General features: G+C 40.4%; 1 protein-coding gene across 4 annotated transcripts in view; it reads left to right on the forward strand.

Annotated features, from left to right (window-relative positions):
- LRCH1 (leucine rich repeats and calponin homology domain containing 1) overlaps window positions 1-17,292 on the forward strand; it is a 195,645-nt gene that overhangs the window by 142,994 nt on the left and 35,359 nt on the right. For 2 of the 4 annotated variants that reach the window (XM_032874017.1, XM_032874018.1), the window contains exons 10-16: window positions 1,900-1,967; window positions 4,027-4,113; window positions 8,574-8,663; window positions 8,762-8,798; window positions 13,070-13,123; window positions 13,808-13,877; window positions 16,661-16,765. In XM_032874017.1, coding sequence (XP_032729908.1) covers window positions 1,900-1,967; window positions 4,027-4,113; window positions 8,574-8,663; window positions 8,762-8,798; window positions 13,070-13,123; window positions 13,808-13,877; window positions 16,661-16,765 — 511 coding nt within the window. The remainder of the gene's footprint in view (window positions 1-1,899; window positions 1,968-4,026; window positions 4,114-8,573; window positions 8,664-8,761; window positions 8,799-13,069; window positions 13,124-13,807; window positions 13,878-16,660; window positions 16,766-17,292) is intronic. The other 2 variants (XM_032874019.1, XM_032874021.1) reach the window with 1 other exon arrangement.

Here is a 17,292-nt window from a genome sequence, read left to right on the forward strand (position 1 = left end):
ACTAGCCCTGTACTAACACTGGTAGTGAAGGTTCCACTTTGAGACATGATTGGTGTGTTTCTGCCAGTCCTTCTGGCTCAGATTGTGGCCCCCAGGAATCACAAGGGTAATTGGATAAAATTCATTTTCACTGAGACTCATGAGAAATGATGGTCTCAGGCTTACTGTGGTAAAGCAGGGGTGAGGTCTCTCGGTGCTTGTCCTTGTTTCCTGAGATTGGTGCTGGGATGGCTGCTGGGCTGGGTCAGTAAGAGGGCACAGCATTGCTTTGTTTTGCCTCATCTGGGAACATATGCCCATTGCGGACCCAAGGTTTTCACTGCTCTACAGAATCCCTGATTTATTGATTCATTCACAAATAAATTTTAGTGAGTAGGTAAATTCATAAAAATGGAACCCACAAATAATGAGAATGAACTGTATAACCCTGTAACTTAGCAAAAGAAATCCATTAGTTCTATTTTGCATATTGAAAAAAATTGGTATTTTTTATTATTGGCTATTTTATTATGACATTGAGAATTAGAAGGAATTATGCATGGCTCCTGTAGTTGAAACCCAACAAAGAGAGTTTAGAACATGTTCTTTTGCTCATTTCTGGTAGTATATTTTCACCCATAAATCTCACTGTTATTTGGATAGTGACACAGGAATTTCTGTGTTTACTTTACTATGCACTGTCTCTATAATTAATAAAGGAAAGCCTGAGTGTTTTTTAAGCCAGAGGCTGGCATCCAGTGCTAGCTACTTCCTCAGAAGAAGACTCTTCTCAATGATATATCTAGAGAATGGGCTGGGTCTGAGTTAGTTAACAGTGTGTCAATCCTTGTGTCTGTCTATTGTTTCTTCCTTGCCCAAGGAAGGTACCACCATTCAGGGGTGGCTCCTTGCTGGCTGTAGTCTGAGTTATGGCAGCAGAGCTCTGTGTCAGAGCTGACAGTGGACAGAAGCACATGGAAGTCTTAGCAGAGAGACACATTGTGCTAACTAAGCCCGTCACATACATTTGGAATAATAATGGTGTGTGTGTGGGGGGGGAGTGAAATCTGGGTACGGTACACATGAAACTATTAGATACAATTTGAGGCATTTTCTGTTCAGTATTTCGCACTTTCTTTTTCTCCAAGAATACACACATGTGTGCACGTACACACACTCACTCCCCTCCTTTCAAAAAAAGTAGAAGTTGCTTCCTCATGTGACCAACCAGCCCAAGTAACAGAGACATCTGAATGTCTGGAGGTGCTAAGAGTGCAATAGGAAATAGAATTAAGCTTTACATTTCTGACTCTAAGTTAACAGGTGCTGTAGTCCTGGGTCAGGTTTTTTTTTTATTTGATTTGATTTTTAATTGTGGTAAAATACATGTAACATGAAACTTACCATCTTGCCATATTGAAGTGTGCAGTTCTGTGGTGAGTACATTCACATTGTTGTGCAACAATCACCACCGTCCATCTCCAGAACTCTTTTCATCTTGTCAAACAAAAACACTGTACCTGTTCAACTTTAATTTCCCATTCCCTCTTCCCCTCACCCCTGGTAGCCACCATTCTGCTTTCTGTCTCTGTGAGGGACCCCTGTAGGCAGCTCATAGAACTGGAGTCTTACAGTCTTTGGCTTCTGGTGACTGACTGACTTCACTAAGCGGGATGTCCTGTGGGTTCACCATCGTTATGGCATGTGTCAGAACTTCCTTCCTGTTGAAGGCTGGGTGACATTCTGTTGTATGTATAGACCACATTTTGCTTATCCTTTCGTCTATAGATGGACACTTGGATTGTTTCCCACTTTTGGCTGTTGAGAATAATGCTACTGTGGACATGGACTAAGGCAGGGTTTGACTGTTGACTCTTGACAGCCAGTGGCTCTGAGAAGACCTGTATGTTCTGTCCACAGGATAGGGCCGAGGACTGTGAAGAACTGCTACGGATAGAAGAGGACACGCACTGGCAGTCTGAGGGAATGTGAGTCCCCAGGGCCTGGTTATGAGCCACCGTCCTGTAAAGTTCATGGTTCAAGCTGAAGGCAGCCCTGTAAAATGATAGAATTTTGGTCTCCTTTTCTTTGGGCAAGCTGATAATCTCGCCCAATGTTATATCGATAAGTTGCAAGTTTTTCTCTGTCGGATGCTTATTGTCACAGTGGAAGGCTAGACCTCTTCCTTGGTAGGGAGTTTTACCTGACTAGAGGCTGTGGATAGAATGTGATTCAGGAAATTAGATAAATTTCCTATGCTGGAGTTTCTATCTTACTTCCATTTGCCTGAGGAAACCAACCACTGGACCCAGAGCACTATATAGTCCCCATCACCCTCTACCTTGAACTGTCTTCAGATTCAAGGTCTGAGAAAACCATATACCTCTCATGTCTTGGTCCCATGTCTAACAGTTGTAATAGCTAGCATTTATTAAATACTGTGTGCTAGGCACTATCCTAAATACTTCACAGGTAGTAACTCATGTCATCTTTATACAACAATCCTGTAAGTTCTATCATTATCCCCCATTTCACATGGGACAAAACTGAGACACAGAGAGACTGCCCCAAGGTCACAGAGGGTGGGATTGAACCCAAGAAATCTCACATCAGATGGATATCCCTCCAACTCTATTGCATCTGAGAATTTTACTTGGACAGCTTTACAGGGGAGGGCATGAGTCATCTATCAGACGATGAGTGATTTCCAGGGGAATTGAACTTGAACCATGTGGCATACAGTAGATTTTTGGTTCCCAGGATTTTGTTTTCCATGATCTGGCATGTGGGCCTGGATCCTCCTTTAAACCTTGGGAGAGATTTCCCCTTAGTGAGGATTTTTACTATACTGTTGAAAAGTTTCTCCACTCAGAAACACATTGGCTCATGTTCTGTAGTGGAAAGCAGTAACCATCATCAAATTTCTCCAGACTTTTAAAAACACTGCTAAGTTCCTTTCAAGTCACTGTCCAGTATTATCAACTATTCTTTGAATATATTGCTATAATGTCAAGGAGGACGAGTTTGATTACAGAATCATGGGATTACGGGGAAAGAGATTTTATAGGGAGGGTGTTTTTTTTAAACTATAGCTGACCCTTGAAAAATTCAGGGATTGGGTGCAATCAAAAGTCTGCATCTAATTTTCAATCCTCCCTGAAACTAAACTACTAATAATCTGTGACCAGAAGACTTACCAATAACATAAACAGTTGATTAACATATTCTTATATGTATTATATACTGTATTCTTAGAATAATAACTAATTTTTCCCTTTCTCAGTACTTCAAGGCTATGCAGTTCATCTGTGAATTTTTTCAAATTGTTACAAATCTCTAAAAAATTTTCCAGTATTTATTGAAAAAAAAAAAAAAAACATGTATAAGTGGACCCATGCAATTCACACCTGTGTCTTTCAAGGGCCAGTGATGCATAAAGCTTTGGGAACCCCATTCAAAATCTTATATCTGTTGTTCTCAACGCTGTCTATAGAGCTTAATAAAAAGCCCAAGCCCCAGTATCCAGCTTGGCATTTTTTTTTTAAGTGCCACAGATGATTTTGCTGCATAAAAAACCCGCACTGAGAACAACTATCCCACAGCGAAGTCCTGTATTGTATGAAAGCAACAAAACCAGGCACACTGGTTGCTCCGGAGCTGGAAGACCCAGAAGTGGTGCAGACTTGCTGCAGCTGGGTACCCTGTGCATCCCTCCAACTCCCGGGGCTCAGGAAAGCTCAGTGTGAGAACCACCCGGTGGGACCATTGCCTTGGTTTTATAGAGGAGCAGAGGCAGGCCCATGGCGTTGACTTTGTGTGACCTGCTGGATTGTAGCAAAGCTGGGCTTCCCCCACCCAGAAGCTCCACCTCTGCTTCCTTCTGGCAGTCCACTCCACAGGGGACTGACACGTGTTCCTTATCGTGTTGAGCTGGTCAAAATCATTTTTATATGTGAGTTGACTTTTTATACATTTGTTCTTAAGAATCTGGACAATAGCCACGTTCCAGTAATCCTTTTTGTTCTTATCTCTCGGTTCATGCTGCAGAGTAAATTCGTCCAAAGACCAGGACATGAATATAGCAATGATTGAACAACTGAGAGAAGCAGTAGATTTGCTGCAAGATCCTAACAGGTACGGGAGTCTTTCCTGGGGGCCAGGCTTCATGTGTAAATAATGTGTGCTAATTTATTGCGTACGTTATCTCATGCCGTTTGAGCTCAGTCTAACCACCAAAAAAAGAGGAGTCCTCACAAGATCGGTAAATAGAAGAGTCACAGTTCTGGAGTGATGGTGATCATTTCCCCCTTTTGCTACTCCTTAATGAAATTTAGGCACCTTCATGAAATTCATGAAATGGGAGTTTTTGGTATAATTCTTAGAAAACAGAAATACGATAAAAGTGCATATTTGATATTTGATATTTGATATGGCTTAAAATTTAACTCCCGACTTAGAGAAATATCAGGGAGATTTTCCAAAAAAGAAAGAATTGGCTTTTTGGGTACTATTATGTTGGTTTCTGAGATGCTAAATATATGTTAATTAAATAATATATTTCTGAAGATTTGGATCACAAGATAGTTTTATAACTGAATTGGCCATTGTCAGTAACAGACACTGTACATGGTAGGTACAGTTTTTGGTTTCTTCGCTAAGGATTATGACATTCCCACGGACAAAATATTTTTCAGTAAGACCATATACCTGATGTCAGGTCCTAACTACTTTATCACTAGAGAAATGTATCCCAAGCTTATTCCTGGTAAACTGTTTAGGGGTCTCGGGGATTCGGATGAGAAGATGATGTGGCCTTGGAAGATGTTGAATACGGAAACCACACCACATTTTGCGAATTCATCACGATGGTGGTTCATGCGTCCCAGAGTGCTAGTGATGGGTCACCACCAACATCGGCTGACCCCAAGAGTGACGGGTCAGTTTGTGTGGTTGGAAACCTTCAGCAATTGATTTGAAAGGCATTTTGGTTTTGAAGATATTAGTTGGGTGCTTAGAGTATGGGAAGGTCTACCGCGTGCACCTTGGGGGATAAGAAGATGAACAAGACACAGTTCTTGCCTTCTAAGAACTTAAACGGTGGTAGAGATTGCCTTGAGTAGTTATTTTTAAGTGGAATAGATTTAAGTGCTGGAAGTGAAGGCCTGGCCCCAGATGGAAATGGGGAGGTGGTTGGGCTGGCCTCCATGAAGCCTGGGATAGTTCATCTAGGCCTTTAATAAGTGGCCCTTTCAAGGAGAAGGCAAATCCTGGATTGAATTAAAGGCTTAGGCAAAGGCACAGAGGTCAACAGGGAGTGGAGAGGGCTTGGAACAGTTTGGGTAGTGATGATCTCTGCCTTCCCTGTGCTTCAGTACTGCTTTTGGAACATTCAAAACCCAGACACCCAACTCCACCTGTGAGGCTGGGGCCTGACTGTTGTACTTTTCAAAAATACTGCCAGTGTTTCTGATGGATAGCCAGGACTGAGACTCCACAGCAGGGCAGCGGGGGGTGCTGGGGGTGCCTTTGAATGCTGGGTTGAGGAGCCCAGACCTTATTTTATATGTAGAGGGAGGTAGTGGTGGTTTCCAAATATGACTCTTCCATGTTGCCAGTTGTCCCTAATGTTTGGCTCAGAGCTTAGCTTATTAGTGAATGCCTAATGGAGGTGTACTCCTGAAAGAGGTGAGCATCACATCCTAAACCAGGGCAGTCAACGAGAGGAAACAGGGACAAGAGAGTGTGTGTGTATTGTCTATTTACATGAAATTATAAAGAATGGGGAAGCAGACTATCTGGGAAGAAGAACAGACTTGGGATCTGCCAGCCGCTGGTTCTGAACTCTGCTCCCACACCGTTAGTCTGGGTAAGAGAGAACTACTCTGCATGCCTGTTTCCTCATCTAGAAGATAGGTTTCAAGTACTTAGCCTTTTAGGATGGTGAGGATTTGAAATAATATCTAAATTATTTTAATAATTTATGTTAAAATATTAACAAAATAATACCTAAATTAGTAGGAAGGTAAATTGGCAAAACCATTCTAGAAGACATCCTAGTAGTATGTGGCCATAGCCTATAAAATATATAAATATTCTGAATAGATTCTAAAAATTTATCCTGAGAGACAAAGAGATATGAACAAAAATTGTGAAGGGGAAGGTGTTTTTATAGAAAATATTTGGGAAAAAGGAAATAATCCAATAGTTTGGAGATAACTAAGTTTAAGTATTAATCAATAAGATGGACCATAATGTGGCTGATACAATTTTTTTTTGTTTCCAGTATATTTTAGAATGCTCATTTTATAATGTTCACTTCAAAAAGTATATAAAATGCAAAGGTTTGATCCTAATTATAGAGACAGAATTGGGTCTCAGTCACGTCAGAAACCTAGAAAAAGTTAAAACTGGAAGGAAATATATTACAGTGGGTGTTTTTTCTGTAGGTATTTCTAAATTAATATTTTTCTTTAGATTTTATAAATTGGAGATACTCAGTGGTAGGTAGTGTTGTAGTTCTTTGGTGATCACTTGAAGTGGGTGGTGAGAACAGTGGAAGGAACTGTCCAAAGTGTTTAGATCTGAGCCCCTTCTCATTACCTAAGGTGGGGAACAAGGAGGGGCAGCAGGTTTGAAGAGGAGGATGTTGGGGTCAGCGTAGGACGCACTGAAAAAAAATCCAAGATGGCAACGTACACCCTGCTGCTAGGTGTTCAGTTCTGGGGCTTCGAGACTTAGGTTTGAAAGTCATTTTCAGGGATGCCTGTGTGGCTCAGTGGGTTAAGCCTCTGCCTTTGGCTCAGGTCATGATCTCAGGGTCTTGGGATCGAGCCCCACATTGGGCTCTCTCCTCATCGGGGAGCCTCCTTCTCCCTCTCCCACTCCCGGTGCCCCCTGCTTGTGTTCTTTCTCTCATGCTCTCTCTTTCTCAAATAAACAAAATCTTAAAAAAAAAAAAAGTCATTTTTATATTCTGCTGCAGTAACAGAGCCTTCTAAGGAGGATGAGAGTCCCAAGGCCAAGTGTATCGATGGGGAGGGAGCATGAGTCCAGGAACAAGCCTTGAAGACATGATGTGACACAGAGAAGGCCACAATTGGGGCTTTCAAACTTCATACTGTTTTAATACTTCCACCTTTTATATTTTCTATCACTCCTCCAATACACTTTTCTTTCAAATTTGAGATTGATTAATACATGAACCCCAAAGGGAAAAAGAACAGCTTAGTTTGGTGGAAATAGAAGTGGCTTGGGAATGTGGAACTGGAGCCCAGTAGTAAAAATCCTAGGGACCTGGAGGAGTGTTCCCAGCTCTGTGCCTTAGTTTCGTCTTCCTTCATGAGAAGTGGGATGAACTGAGGACCTCGAGATTCCTCTCCAGTTTGGAAACATTTGAGGCAATGTGTTGCCAAGAATGTCCAGCAAGTTGGAATGGTGGGTGTGTGCTTGAATTGTGGGAGAAAAGAGCCCTGAGTAAACTTCCAAGAGCTAATTGATTTACATCTTTATGGAGTGTCATTTTAAAACACATAAAACTTTGTATGGATTTCATTTCCTCCCTAAAATTATTCACTCCTTTGGCTGCTTTTTATCTTTGTTGTTCATCCTGAAATAATTATCACAATAGGACAGTTCTAATGTATAATAATGTTTCTGTGAGCCAGTATAATGGTAATTAAAAAAGAGTCTTGTGTTTGTTTTTATAAAGAGAGAGCCCTTCAAGAGGTCATTTATTTCTAGCTGCTTGAGACTGACTATTAATAATAAAAACTTTACGTGCATATTGGGTTTTTCCTTTATCTCATATTTCATAATCCAAACTTTTTGTCTGGATTAAGCGGCTGATTATAGGATTAACCTTTCATACAACCTTAACATCAGAAAATCTAGTTGAATATTGGTACCGTATTTTGCCTTTATCTTGGTTTCTTTTCTTAAGGATTTCTGATTATTTGTTTGATAGCATTTTCAGTAAGCATATATAATGTGACTCATCTCTTCTTAAAGATAGCCTTGTAACTTTTATATGACTCAGCAATTCCTAGTTTTACATATCTTAGAATTCAACTCAAAATTGCAGAAATTCAGAAACTATCTGTATGTAAGACAATTTCACAAATAAAATTGCATATCGAATAGCTTATGAATTTTAATTTTTGAAGTGAGAGTATTCATGTATGTCAGAGATATCTTCCCATTGAAACAAAATGCTCTTGGTACATATATTACTCTTAGCAATTTTATATGCTTCTATAAATTCATCAATTTCTAGAATAGAACTCAGCATTGCTATCTATGAATATTATGACTTTAGCAGAAATTACTGTTATATTGCAAGTAAGTTAGATTTCAGTACCAATAACAGACTGAAAATTAAAATTGTATAAAATCTGGCCCGTGGTAGGTGGGAAAATACCATGTGGTTTGAAAGTTCTACCATAAATCTTTGCTTACTTAATTTAATGATAAATATAACTTTTTAATATACTGAAACAATAAACTAAATATGACCCAAAACACTGGATTTATTAAAATCATAGAACATATGAAAAGTTTAATAAATTTGCTAACATCTTCTTCCCCCTTCTCTTTAGATTAAGCACTAATATTACAGAGAGAAATGTTGTAAACTTTTATCCTATGGAATCAGCAGAAGCCTTAGACTTACAAGATTCTACACTAAAGTATGTTGACCTTCTTATAACCAAATATATTTTCTCTTTCTACATTGACATATGTATGCTTTAAATTCTACTTTTTGTTATTTTCTTAATTCCTACAGTGGTCAAATACAGCTGAAGACCTCTCCGGTGTGCGAGGTAAGGCCGCTCTTGGATTAACCAGAACTCTGTGCAGTATTCTGTCACAGAATAGTGGCTACCATAGTCTATAAAAGATTGATCATAGGGCAGAACATTCATTAGTGAGACTAATATTCAATTTTGTTCATGGGAGACTAATACTCAATTTTGTTCATGGTCTGTTTTTTCATGTGTTTTAAATTTTTACCTTAGTTTTCCTGCCTATCCTATTTCATCTTTCATTAAAGATAAAAGAGTTTGCTCTTCCCATTAAATTCTCTCAATTCTGGGAGTCAGATAGTCCTGCCAAGCCAGACAGTAGCAACTAAGATAGCTAGGGAACCTGCTGCTTCAGAAAGATGTAGGACAACTCAGAGTATATTTTAGAGCCAAGAATGAAGCCTAGGAAGTGGCCTGGTGGAAATAAGCTAGAAAAGACATGAGAGGCAAGAACAAATGATTTGGGAAGCACCTGGGAGAATTAGGAGAACTTTGGCAGAGAGACCTGGTGGGATTTATGTGGGGACAGAGTAAGGGTGGCATTACACTAGGTGGAATTTTGGTGGCTATTGAAAGCAGTTTTGGCATAAAACTAGAGATGAGCCTAGAAGGTTCCAGAGAAACAGTTGTAAAGATAGGTTTGAGCCAGTGGCTTGGTACATTTGCATGACACCATAATTCATCCTGCCATAGTGAGTGGGTTTGGGATGGCTAAATTCGGGACACACCAATTTATGTCCCTGAGGTGTGTCTTCACCTTATGTCTACACCTTAAGTGAAGCGTAGTGAAGCGGTTTCACACTCTTAACTGGCTAAGTCTCTGTGTTAAACAAGATGAGAGAGAACCACTATGGTTTCATTGTCGAGCGCCATGACTTAGAATTATGTTGAGATTTAATCCCACCTCAAAGACTTCTAACTATGGGCAACCTCTCTACACCTCACCTTCATTTTCTGTAAATTGGGAACAGTCTCACGACCAGGGGCTCCTAGATGTTAGCTATGACTCTCATCTACCACTCTGTTGTTATTGGTAGGCTCCTCAGCCAGAATTACTCTACTGTGTCTTCGATGGTGAAGGCATCACTGAATTGCCCAGTCCTGGAACATCAGGAAGACTTTTCTGTGAAGGCTGCCCCCGTCCCATCCCATTACCCAGGCTCTCCTTTGAAGCAGGCTTCTTGTGATTCTGTACGGCCCCACTTTTTGACTGTTGATTGATTATAGTTGACCCACTTTTTATTTTAAGCTTCTTATTTGGAAATCATTTTAAACTTAGAAAAATAGGAGGAAAATTTGCAAGATTCTACAAAAGATTACAAAAATTGCATCCTTTCACCCAGAGTGACCTATTATTAATGTTTTACTGCATTTGTGGTATGGTTTCTTCTCTTTCTCCACGCAAGTTCTTTTTCTGAAACATCTGAGGGTTTCATTCATCATAGTCCTTTTTCTCCCTAAATATTTCACTGTGTGTATTCTAAGAGTAGAGATTTATTTTACGTAACTACATTGCAGTTATCAAATTCAGAAATTTGCGTTGATAAGCTATTTTCATCTAATCTACCATTCATATTCCAAACTGTTCGGTTGATCTCATGATGTTCTTCACGGTATTTTTTTTCTTCTCCCATGGAGGATCCAGTCTAGTGGCAGGCATTGTATCTAGTTAGGAGGTATCTATAGTTTCCTTTATTCTGGAACATTTCTGTAACCTTCTTTTGGTTTTTACCACCTTGAAATTTTTAAGAATATAGCTCTCCTCTTTTTGAATGGCGTGCCCCTTATTTTGTGAGACAAAAGTCCCTCATATTTCCTCGTGCTGAGTTGAGATTCTGTGTTCTTGATTGGAACACTGCACAAGTGAAATTGTGTCCTTTTCAGGGTGTCACGCGTGTCTGGAAATGGACCTGATTGGTAATGTTAATTTGATTGCCCATTCGTTGTGTCACTTGATTTGTCCACTGTGTAATCATTGTTCTGTTTTTCCATTGCAACCCATAAGCAGTCAGTGAAGAGGTACTTTAGGACTGGTTAGGGTCCTGCTGCAGACCCATTTTTGACTCTAGTAAAACAGATGTCCACCTGGGTGCATAACTTCAGGAGTATTGGTTTAAGATGCAGATCCTCTAGAAAAAAGATACCTCCGCTCCATCTCTGATTTGTCATGTTTTGTATTAATATACGTCAGTTTTTTTTTCTTTTTGGTTGGATGAGGACTCCTATTTGGTGTAGGAAATTCTTACTCATGGTCTTCCTTGTCTAGGGCATTTGTCTGTCCATGATAGGCCCATCTCAATGATTTTAAAAAGAAGGGATCAGATAGCGGGCCCTGGAAGTCACAAGGAGGAGGAAGAGAAAGTAGTGGATTAGCAAGACCAGTGCTAATGATTATACAGAATCTAAATGTGGTCCTTATTTATGATTTGGTTATTTTTATATTTTCTTTTCTGTCTCATTCAGGAAGAAAGCAATAACTTTAGCATAAGTCTTGAATCAGTTAGCCAGTTTTGTTGAGTACTTATGCTGGGTTTGGTCTTGTTTTGGGTGTCAGGGACTGAGCTATGAAGGATAGGAAGTTGTCCTTTCTTTTAAGATGTCTTTAAAAATGTGGAGAGAAGATGACTTGGATATTGAAAAAATTGAAAGAATTTGAGGTGGTCTGTGATCCTGAGTATTTTAGGTACTCTGGGAGATTGGGGAAGAGGTGGGGTTTAGAGAGATGGAAGTAACCCTAGATTTGGGGGGGGTTGTTTGGATTTGGAAGTGTCCCAGCACGCAGCTGTGGCAGAATCAGCACAGTGTGGGAGCCAGCCAGATACACCGAGAAAGGGTGTGAACTGTGACCCTCCCCAGTACCATAGGTAGGGCCGAGATGGTTTCTACATCACAATGTCTGACTTTCAATATACTTGAGATGATGGTCTGTATCAAGTTTGGGTAGCACTGGCATCCATTCAGGAAAGAACTGCAAATTATAGCCTCCTCCATAAATAATATCAAATTGGGGAAGGTGTTGGGGGGACAACAAGAACAAATCAGTGGAAGGAATTGCTTAATAGAGAGAATCGAACCTGCAGGTACTTGTTCGTATTTCTAACAAAGCCATTTCACTGAGTAGGGAAATTAATGACATTTTGTTCTAAAAACATGTTTTTCCTTTGGATGTGTCAAAATTTGGAGTATTTTTTAAATAGCACTTCTCAGGCATAGGAATAGGAGCAGCCATTTTAAATTTATACTTATTTGGTGTAGTATAAATGAAGATGTTTATACTAGCTATCAGCAGGTTTTATTGTTTTTTAAAGATTTTATTTATTTATTTGACAGAGATCTCCAAGTAGGCAGAGAGGCAGGGAGAGAGAGAGAGGAGGAAGCAGGCTCCCTGCTGAGCAGAGAGCCCGATGCAGGGCTCGATCCCAGGACCCTGGGATCATGACCCAAGCCGAAGGCAGAGGCTTTAACCTACTGAACCACCCAGGCGCCCCTCAGCAGGTTTTTTTTACTAGGGTAATCAGTGGGTTCCGTGATGACCATATAAAGAAGGCTGGTCTGAGTGAAATAACCTAGAGTTTCCTCACTGGTTGCCAAAGCAAGCTGGTGTCAAATGATAACATAAGATTGTCTCAGGTAATTTGGAGTGTAGGCATGTATATTTATTAAAAGCCCCCGATGAGGGCTGCCTGGGTGGCTCAGTTGGTTAAGCCCCCAACTCTACGTTTCAGCTCAGCTCATGATCTTAGGGTCCTGAGATCGACCCCCACCCCCATCAGGCTCTGTGCTCAGCTTGGGATCTGCTCAAGATTCTCTCCCTTCTCCTCTGCCCCGCCCCATGCTCAAGCACACAAGCTTGGTCTCTCTCCTCTCTAAAATAATAAATAAAGTCCTAAAAAATTAAAAGCTTCCAATGAGATTCTGTGTATTTGGGAAATACTGCCTTGGACCATTTCTAAAAACCTGTAGTTCAAATGAGGAAGTAGGAGCCCTCACGTGGCCTGGGAATCTAGCAAGTCAGGTTATGTTTACAGATACTTTGGACTGAGCTCTCTGACCTGGGAGATCCTTTTCTAGTTTGTGTGATACTTTAGATGTATTTTTTTGAGTGTGAGCACAGCTGCATAAATGTCAGTGTGATCCACTTAACCACTTAACACACTAATTAATTAATTCAGTGTATATTCATGGAGTGCCCAGCTGCCAGGGATATGAGGGAAGTCAGATGGATGCTGTTCCTGTCTCAATAACTTTATGGTCTAATGGAATACTCCATGCATTCTTTTTCCTTGAAGGTGCAAAATGATCTCACTTTACAGAGCAATGGGAGCGAGTATTCTCCAAATGAGGTAAGTTTCCTGAAGATTCCTGCAAGCTGAGGTAGTCTGTGAAGGCCGAATTGGAATATCTTTTACAGAAATAATCAGATTGTCCTGATTCATGAGTGAATTGCATTGCCAATTCTCTGCGGAAGTGTCTCTCCTTAGCTATCATGGTCTTATCTGGCCCTATCCATAATGGAAGATTGACTTTATAAGATATATTTTGAAAACCAAATATGGCAGCATCTTTATAGAAAACAGAGCGATGGCTCAAACAGACAAGGTTTCGGATGTCCTGTTACCCATCAGTGGTGCAGTGTGTGGTGTCCCTGTAGGTGAAACTGGTCGGTGTGACCTGTGTTCCTCCCCTATTGTGTCATGACATTCTTCATCAGCTGGGCCCGTTGTGAGGGGGACGTGAGTGTGTGCCTGTGTCTGTGTGCACATGCACACGTCTCTTCCGGAGCAGAAAAGGATCGCCCGTGTCACATGGTTATAGAATATTTTTTATTGGGCAAATAAAAATTGACGGGCTCTCCCCCCAGGCAGCCTCTCCCCAGTCACCCTATTTTTTTCAGTCAGGGGCTTCATCACACAGCAGCCGGTCAAAAAACTAGTGGTGTCCCGGTAATCCTGGAACGTAGAAAAGCATGTGTAGTTCTGTTTCCGTTGCTCGTCTTTCAAAAGCCTCCTTTCCTTCTGATACCGCAGATGAGAGCGAACTCGCCTGCCATCTCTCCCACCAACAGCACCGCTCCGTTTGGCCTGAAGCCTCGATCAGGTAAATTAAGACCTCAGCGTCCTGACACTTGTAAACACTCCGTGGTTTCTCTTTAGCCTCCTACATGTGTGTGTGTGAGCGTGAGCAGCCCTGCGGACGCACCCTGGTGGACACTGTGTCCGGGCCTCAGGGCTCTGCCACCACATGGGGAGGCCAGACTTTGGAGCCTTGTTTCCAGTGAATCGCCAGTTCCGCCCACATTATCAGTCGTAGACATCTTCCCTCCTTTTCAGTCCAAGCAAAGAGAAAAAGGTCATGGGGCCTGCAAGTGGGGAAGAAATAGTCCAAGGAGTTTTTTACCCAGTGGTTCCCGGTAAGCTGCTGAGCTCAAGAGCAGCCTCCCACAGGGTGATTCTTCTCGAGTATCCCTTGCGGCTTTCTAACCCTCCTAAGGTTATGCATTTCCTCCGACAACAGGGCGATCATTTCAGGACTCACATGAGTGGTCAGGAACCATTTCTTTAAAAGAGCCTTTCTATTACCCATTTCTTTTATTACCCTTTCTATTAGCCATTTCTCTTTTAATTTATTGTTAGTATAGTCACAGATGTAAATTACAGCCATGTGAACTAACTATTGGTTTTAAAAAGAAGGACGATGCATAGAAAAATTCGGTTCTTCTGATTTCTCCACTACAGTTCTGGCCAGATCTACCTTCTTTTAGGTCCTTTTTTGTTTTAATACTTTTGGATCTTTGCATACATTCACGACTCTTCGTGCTTTTAAGTAAGTGCTAAGAAAGGACACAGACCACGTTTAAGCAAAAATCTAGTAAAGAACTTAGATTTTCTTGGATTTTTCAGTAAAGCATCTTGGCAAGAGTTGAAGTTATACGTGGGTATAGTTTGTAAACAGGTACCTATAAAAAACCCAAATGTAGTTCCTTCATGAAGATAACTTCTTTGTTTGAGGAGCAAGTTGATGGATGGGTAACATGTAGCCTGGTATAATGGTTTCCTGACATCCTGGATGGGCTGGCTATAAGGCAAAGCTATTTGAGAAAATGCTAGGGTGCGGCAAAGGTTAGTAGGTGTTTTATGGAAAGCCAAACTGTGTGTGAAATAAGGCTCAAATGACTGGCCTCCTCATTTATGGCATCGAGCATCTGCAGTCAGATCTGGGCTGGGCTTCCATTTCCCCAGAGTCTCAGGTGTGTGCTGGGAGAGATGATCTGGTGGGCACCTCTCCTCTGTGCCTTCAGTGCCGGCCTGCCAGGAGAGTTAGCTCTGTGCATTCAGGACCACAGACTGGGCTACAGACTTGCTTCTAATCCTTACACGTAGTTTTAAGGAATTTTAAATATATTTAATCATTGAGCAATCAAAAGTTGAATGAATCTCCAAAGAACAATATTCTTTTGAATGTGCATCTTTACAGTTTAGGTATAAAGTTGTCTCGGTGATTTCTTTTTCTCTCTTTTGTGGAGTCCAAACTCGGCTTATCAATATTGTACTCATACTGCTTAACCATTTCAAATTCATCATCGTGGTGAAAAAGAAATGGGGTATTTATTTTGAATAGCAGAAAACAAAGATGATTTCCTCTCCAAGCTTCCAACCTTTCTATCATGCAGACTAACCACTGTGGAAATTGTTCTAGTTGTTGAAAGCTTTGTGAAATTTGGTTGCTGTAAATAATGCTGATTTCTCTTCAGGAACATCAAGTGGCATGTTGGAATTTTATAAAACTGCATTATATATTGGGGATTTTTTTCATTTTATTTAGTCATTAAACATATTTCAGTGTGTACTTTTCACATTTTCTAAAAAAAATAATATATAGCAATCCTAATTAAACATCATATGATTTAAAAAGAAATTCTATTTGATTAGCTTTGGAACTTTTAAATGCCAACTGATTTTTCTTTTAAAGTTAAGTATATGGATTTATGTGATTTCTGTGTTATAAATAAGAACAGACTGCTCAAATCAGCACGTTGGAATAAGAACTTAGATTTTTAAGTAGGTTAATAGTTTTCTTCAGAAGAAAATTTTTTTCTCCTCTGTGTTCTCCTCCAAAGAGAGAGAACTGTACATATTCGAATATTCATTCCTAACTCAGAAGTGCTTGAAAATGATTGACATCTGTTGGTGAATTAGATTTGTTCAAAAGACTCTGCTAGTATCAAAAATTGTTCTTCTACTGATCAGTACCAAAGACAGCATGGAGAGGTATCTGTGTCCAGGGTTGAGCAGAGTTTTGGCTACTTAGAGCTATCAGTAAAGCATGCCAATAGCCTTTAAATAGAAATTTTGCATTGACATGGGAAAAAAAATTGACAAATGGTAAACACTGATTCTGTAATAGTCTCATTTCTATATAACAGATGTATTTGCACATATTAAGCTTTGTCTACGTAACCACATTTTTTGTGTGAATCGTGTTTGCTATGATTGTTAGTTACTTAGAAGGTTTTTGAAAAAGGTGTCTGGTAGGTCTTCCACTTTGTATCTATGTTATCTGTGGGTACTCTTCCTTTCTGCTGACATGAATCATGAGGACTCTGAGTCTGTGGGCTTGCAGAACTGTTAAGATTAACGATATTAACTGCATGCAAAGTATATGATTGATAAGTACTAACACTCGGTTTTTATCATTCTCTTTATTTCATGCGCCATCTTTCATTCTTCTCCTATATTGTACATTTGAATTGAAATCCCATAATACGAAATTCGCTTCATTTCCATACAAACCTTATGCCATTTGTGAAATGCTGCTGCCCCTTTGGTTTTTCCTGGTCCTTGTCCAACTGTACGCGGACCGGCTCTCTTGCTCTCCTGCAGACCCAGCCCTCACTCTTCCTCCTATCTCCTTCAACAAACTTACACAGGCACAAACATGGGACAGCTCTAGCTACAGTGTTCCATCTGAAGGAGACAGTGACAATGGTAGGTGGCCTTGTACCTATTCTTCCCTGTGCTCATTAATAAGCCGATGAATGTACTGAACGCTCATTTCGGTACAGCTAAGGGTAGATCATATTCGCCTGCATGCTTGCTCTAAGAACCAATGAGTAAAGCTGGAAATAGAGTCCAGAAAAGTGCATGGGGGTTGTTCTCTAGCAGTTTGTCGAACTGCATTTAATTCACTTGAAAATTCTGGATTTCGGGAGGACTTTACAAGAATTTCTTTCTCTACCTTTTCCGCTGGGGTTTTTTGTTTTGTTTTGTTTTGTTTTTTGGTTTGTTTGCTTGTTTATAAAACCCGGGGGTTGCACATGTGGAGTGTCTGTGCTTGGTCCTGCATCTGCCCCAAAGTGTGCTGAGAGTTTGATCTTTTATTATCTATGATTAACCGTATGAGATTTTTAAGGTAATGAGTACCGTGGCTGACCCCTGAGTGGTGCACTAAAAATAATGTTAACATTGAGAAATTTCTAAAAGTGAAGAGAAATCACTTGCCTTCTCCCTTTTTT

This window comes from Lontra canadensis, unplaced genomic scaffold, assembly GCF_010015895.1.
Source record: "Lontra canadensis isolate GAN:19392208 unplaced genomic scaffold, GSC_riverotter_1.0 scaffold51, whole genome shotgun sequence".
Taxonomy (NCBI): domain Eukaryota; kingdom Metazoa; phylum Chordata; class Mammalia; order Carnivora; family Mustelidae; genus Lontra; species Lontra canadensis.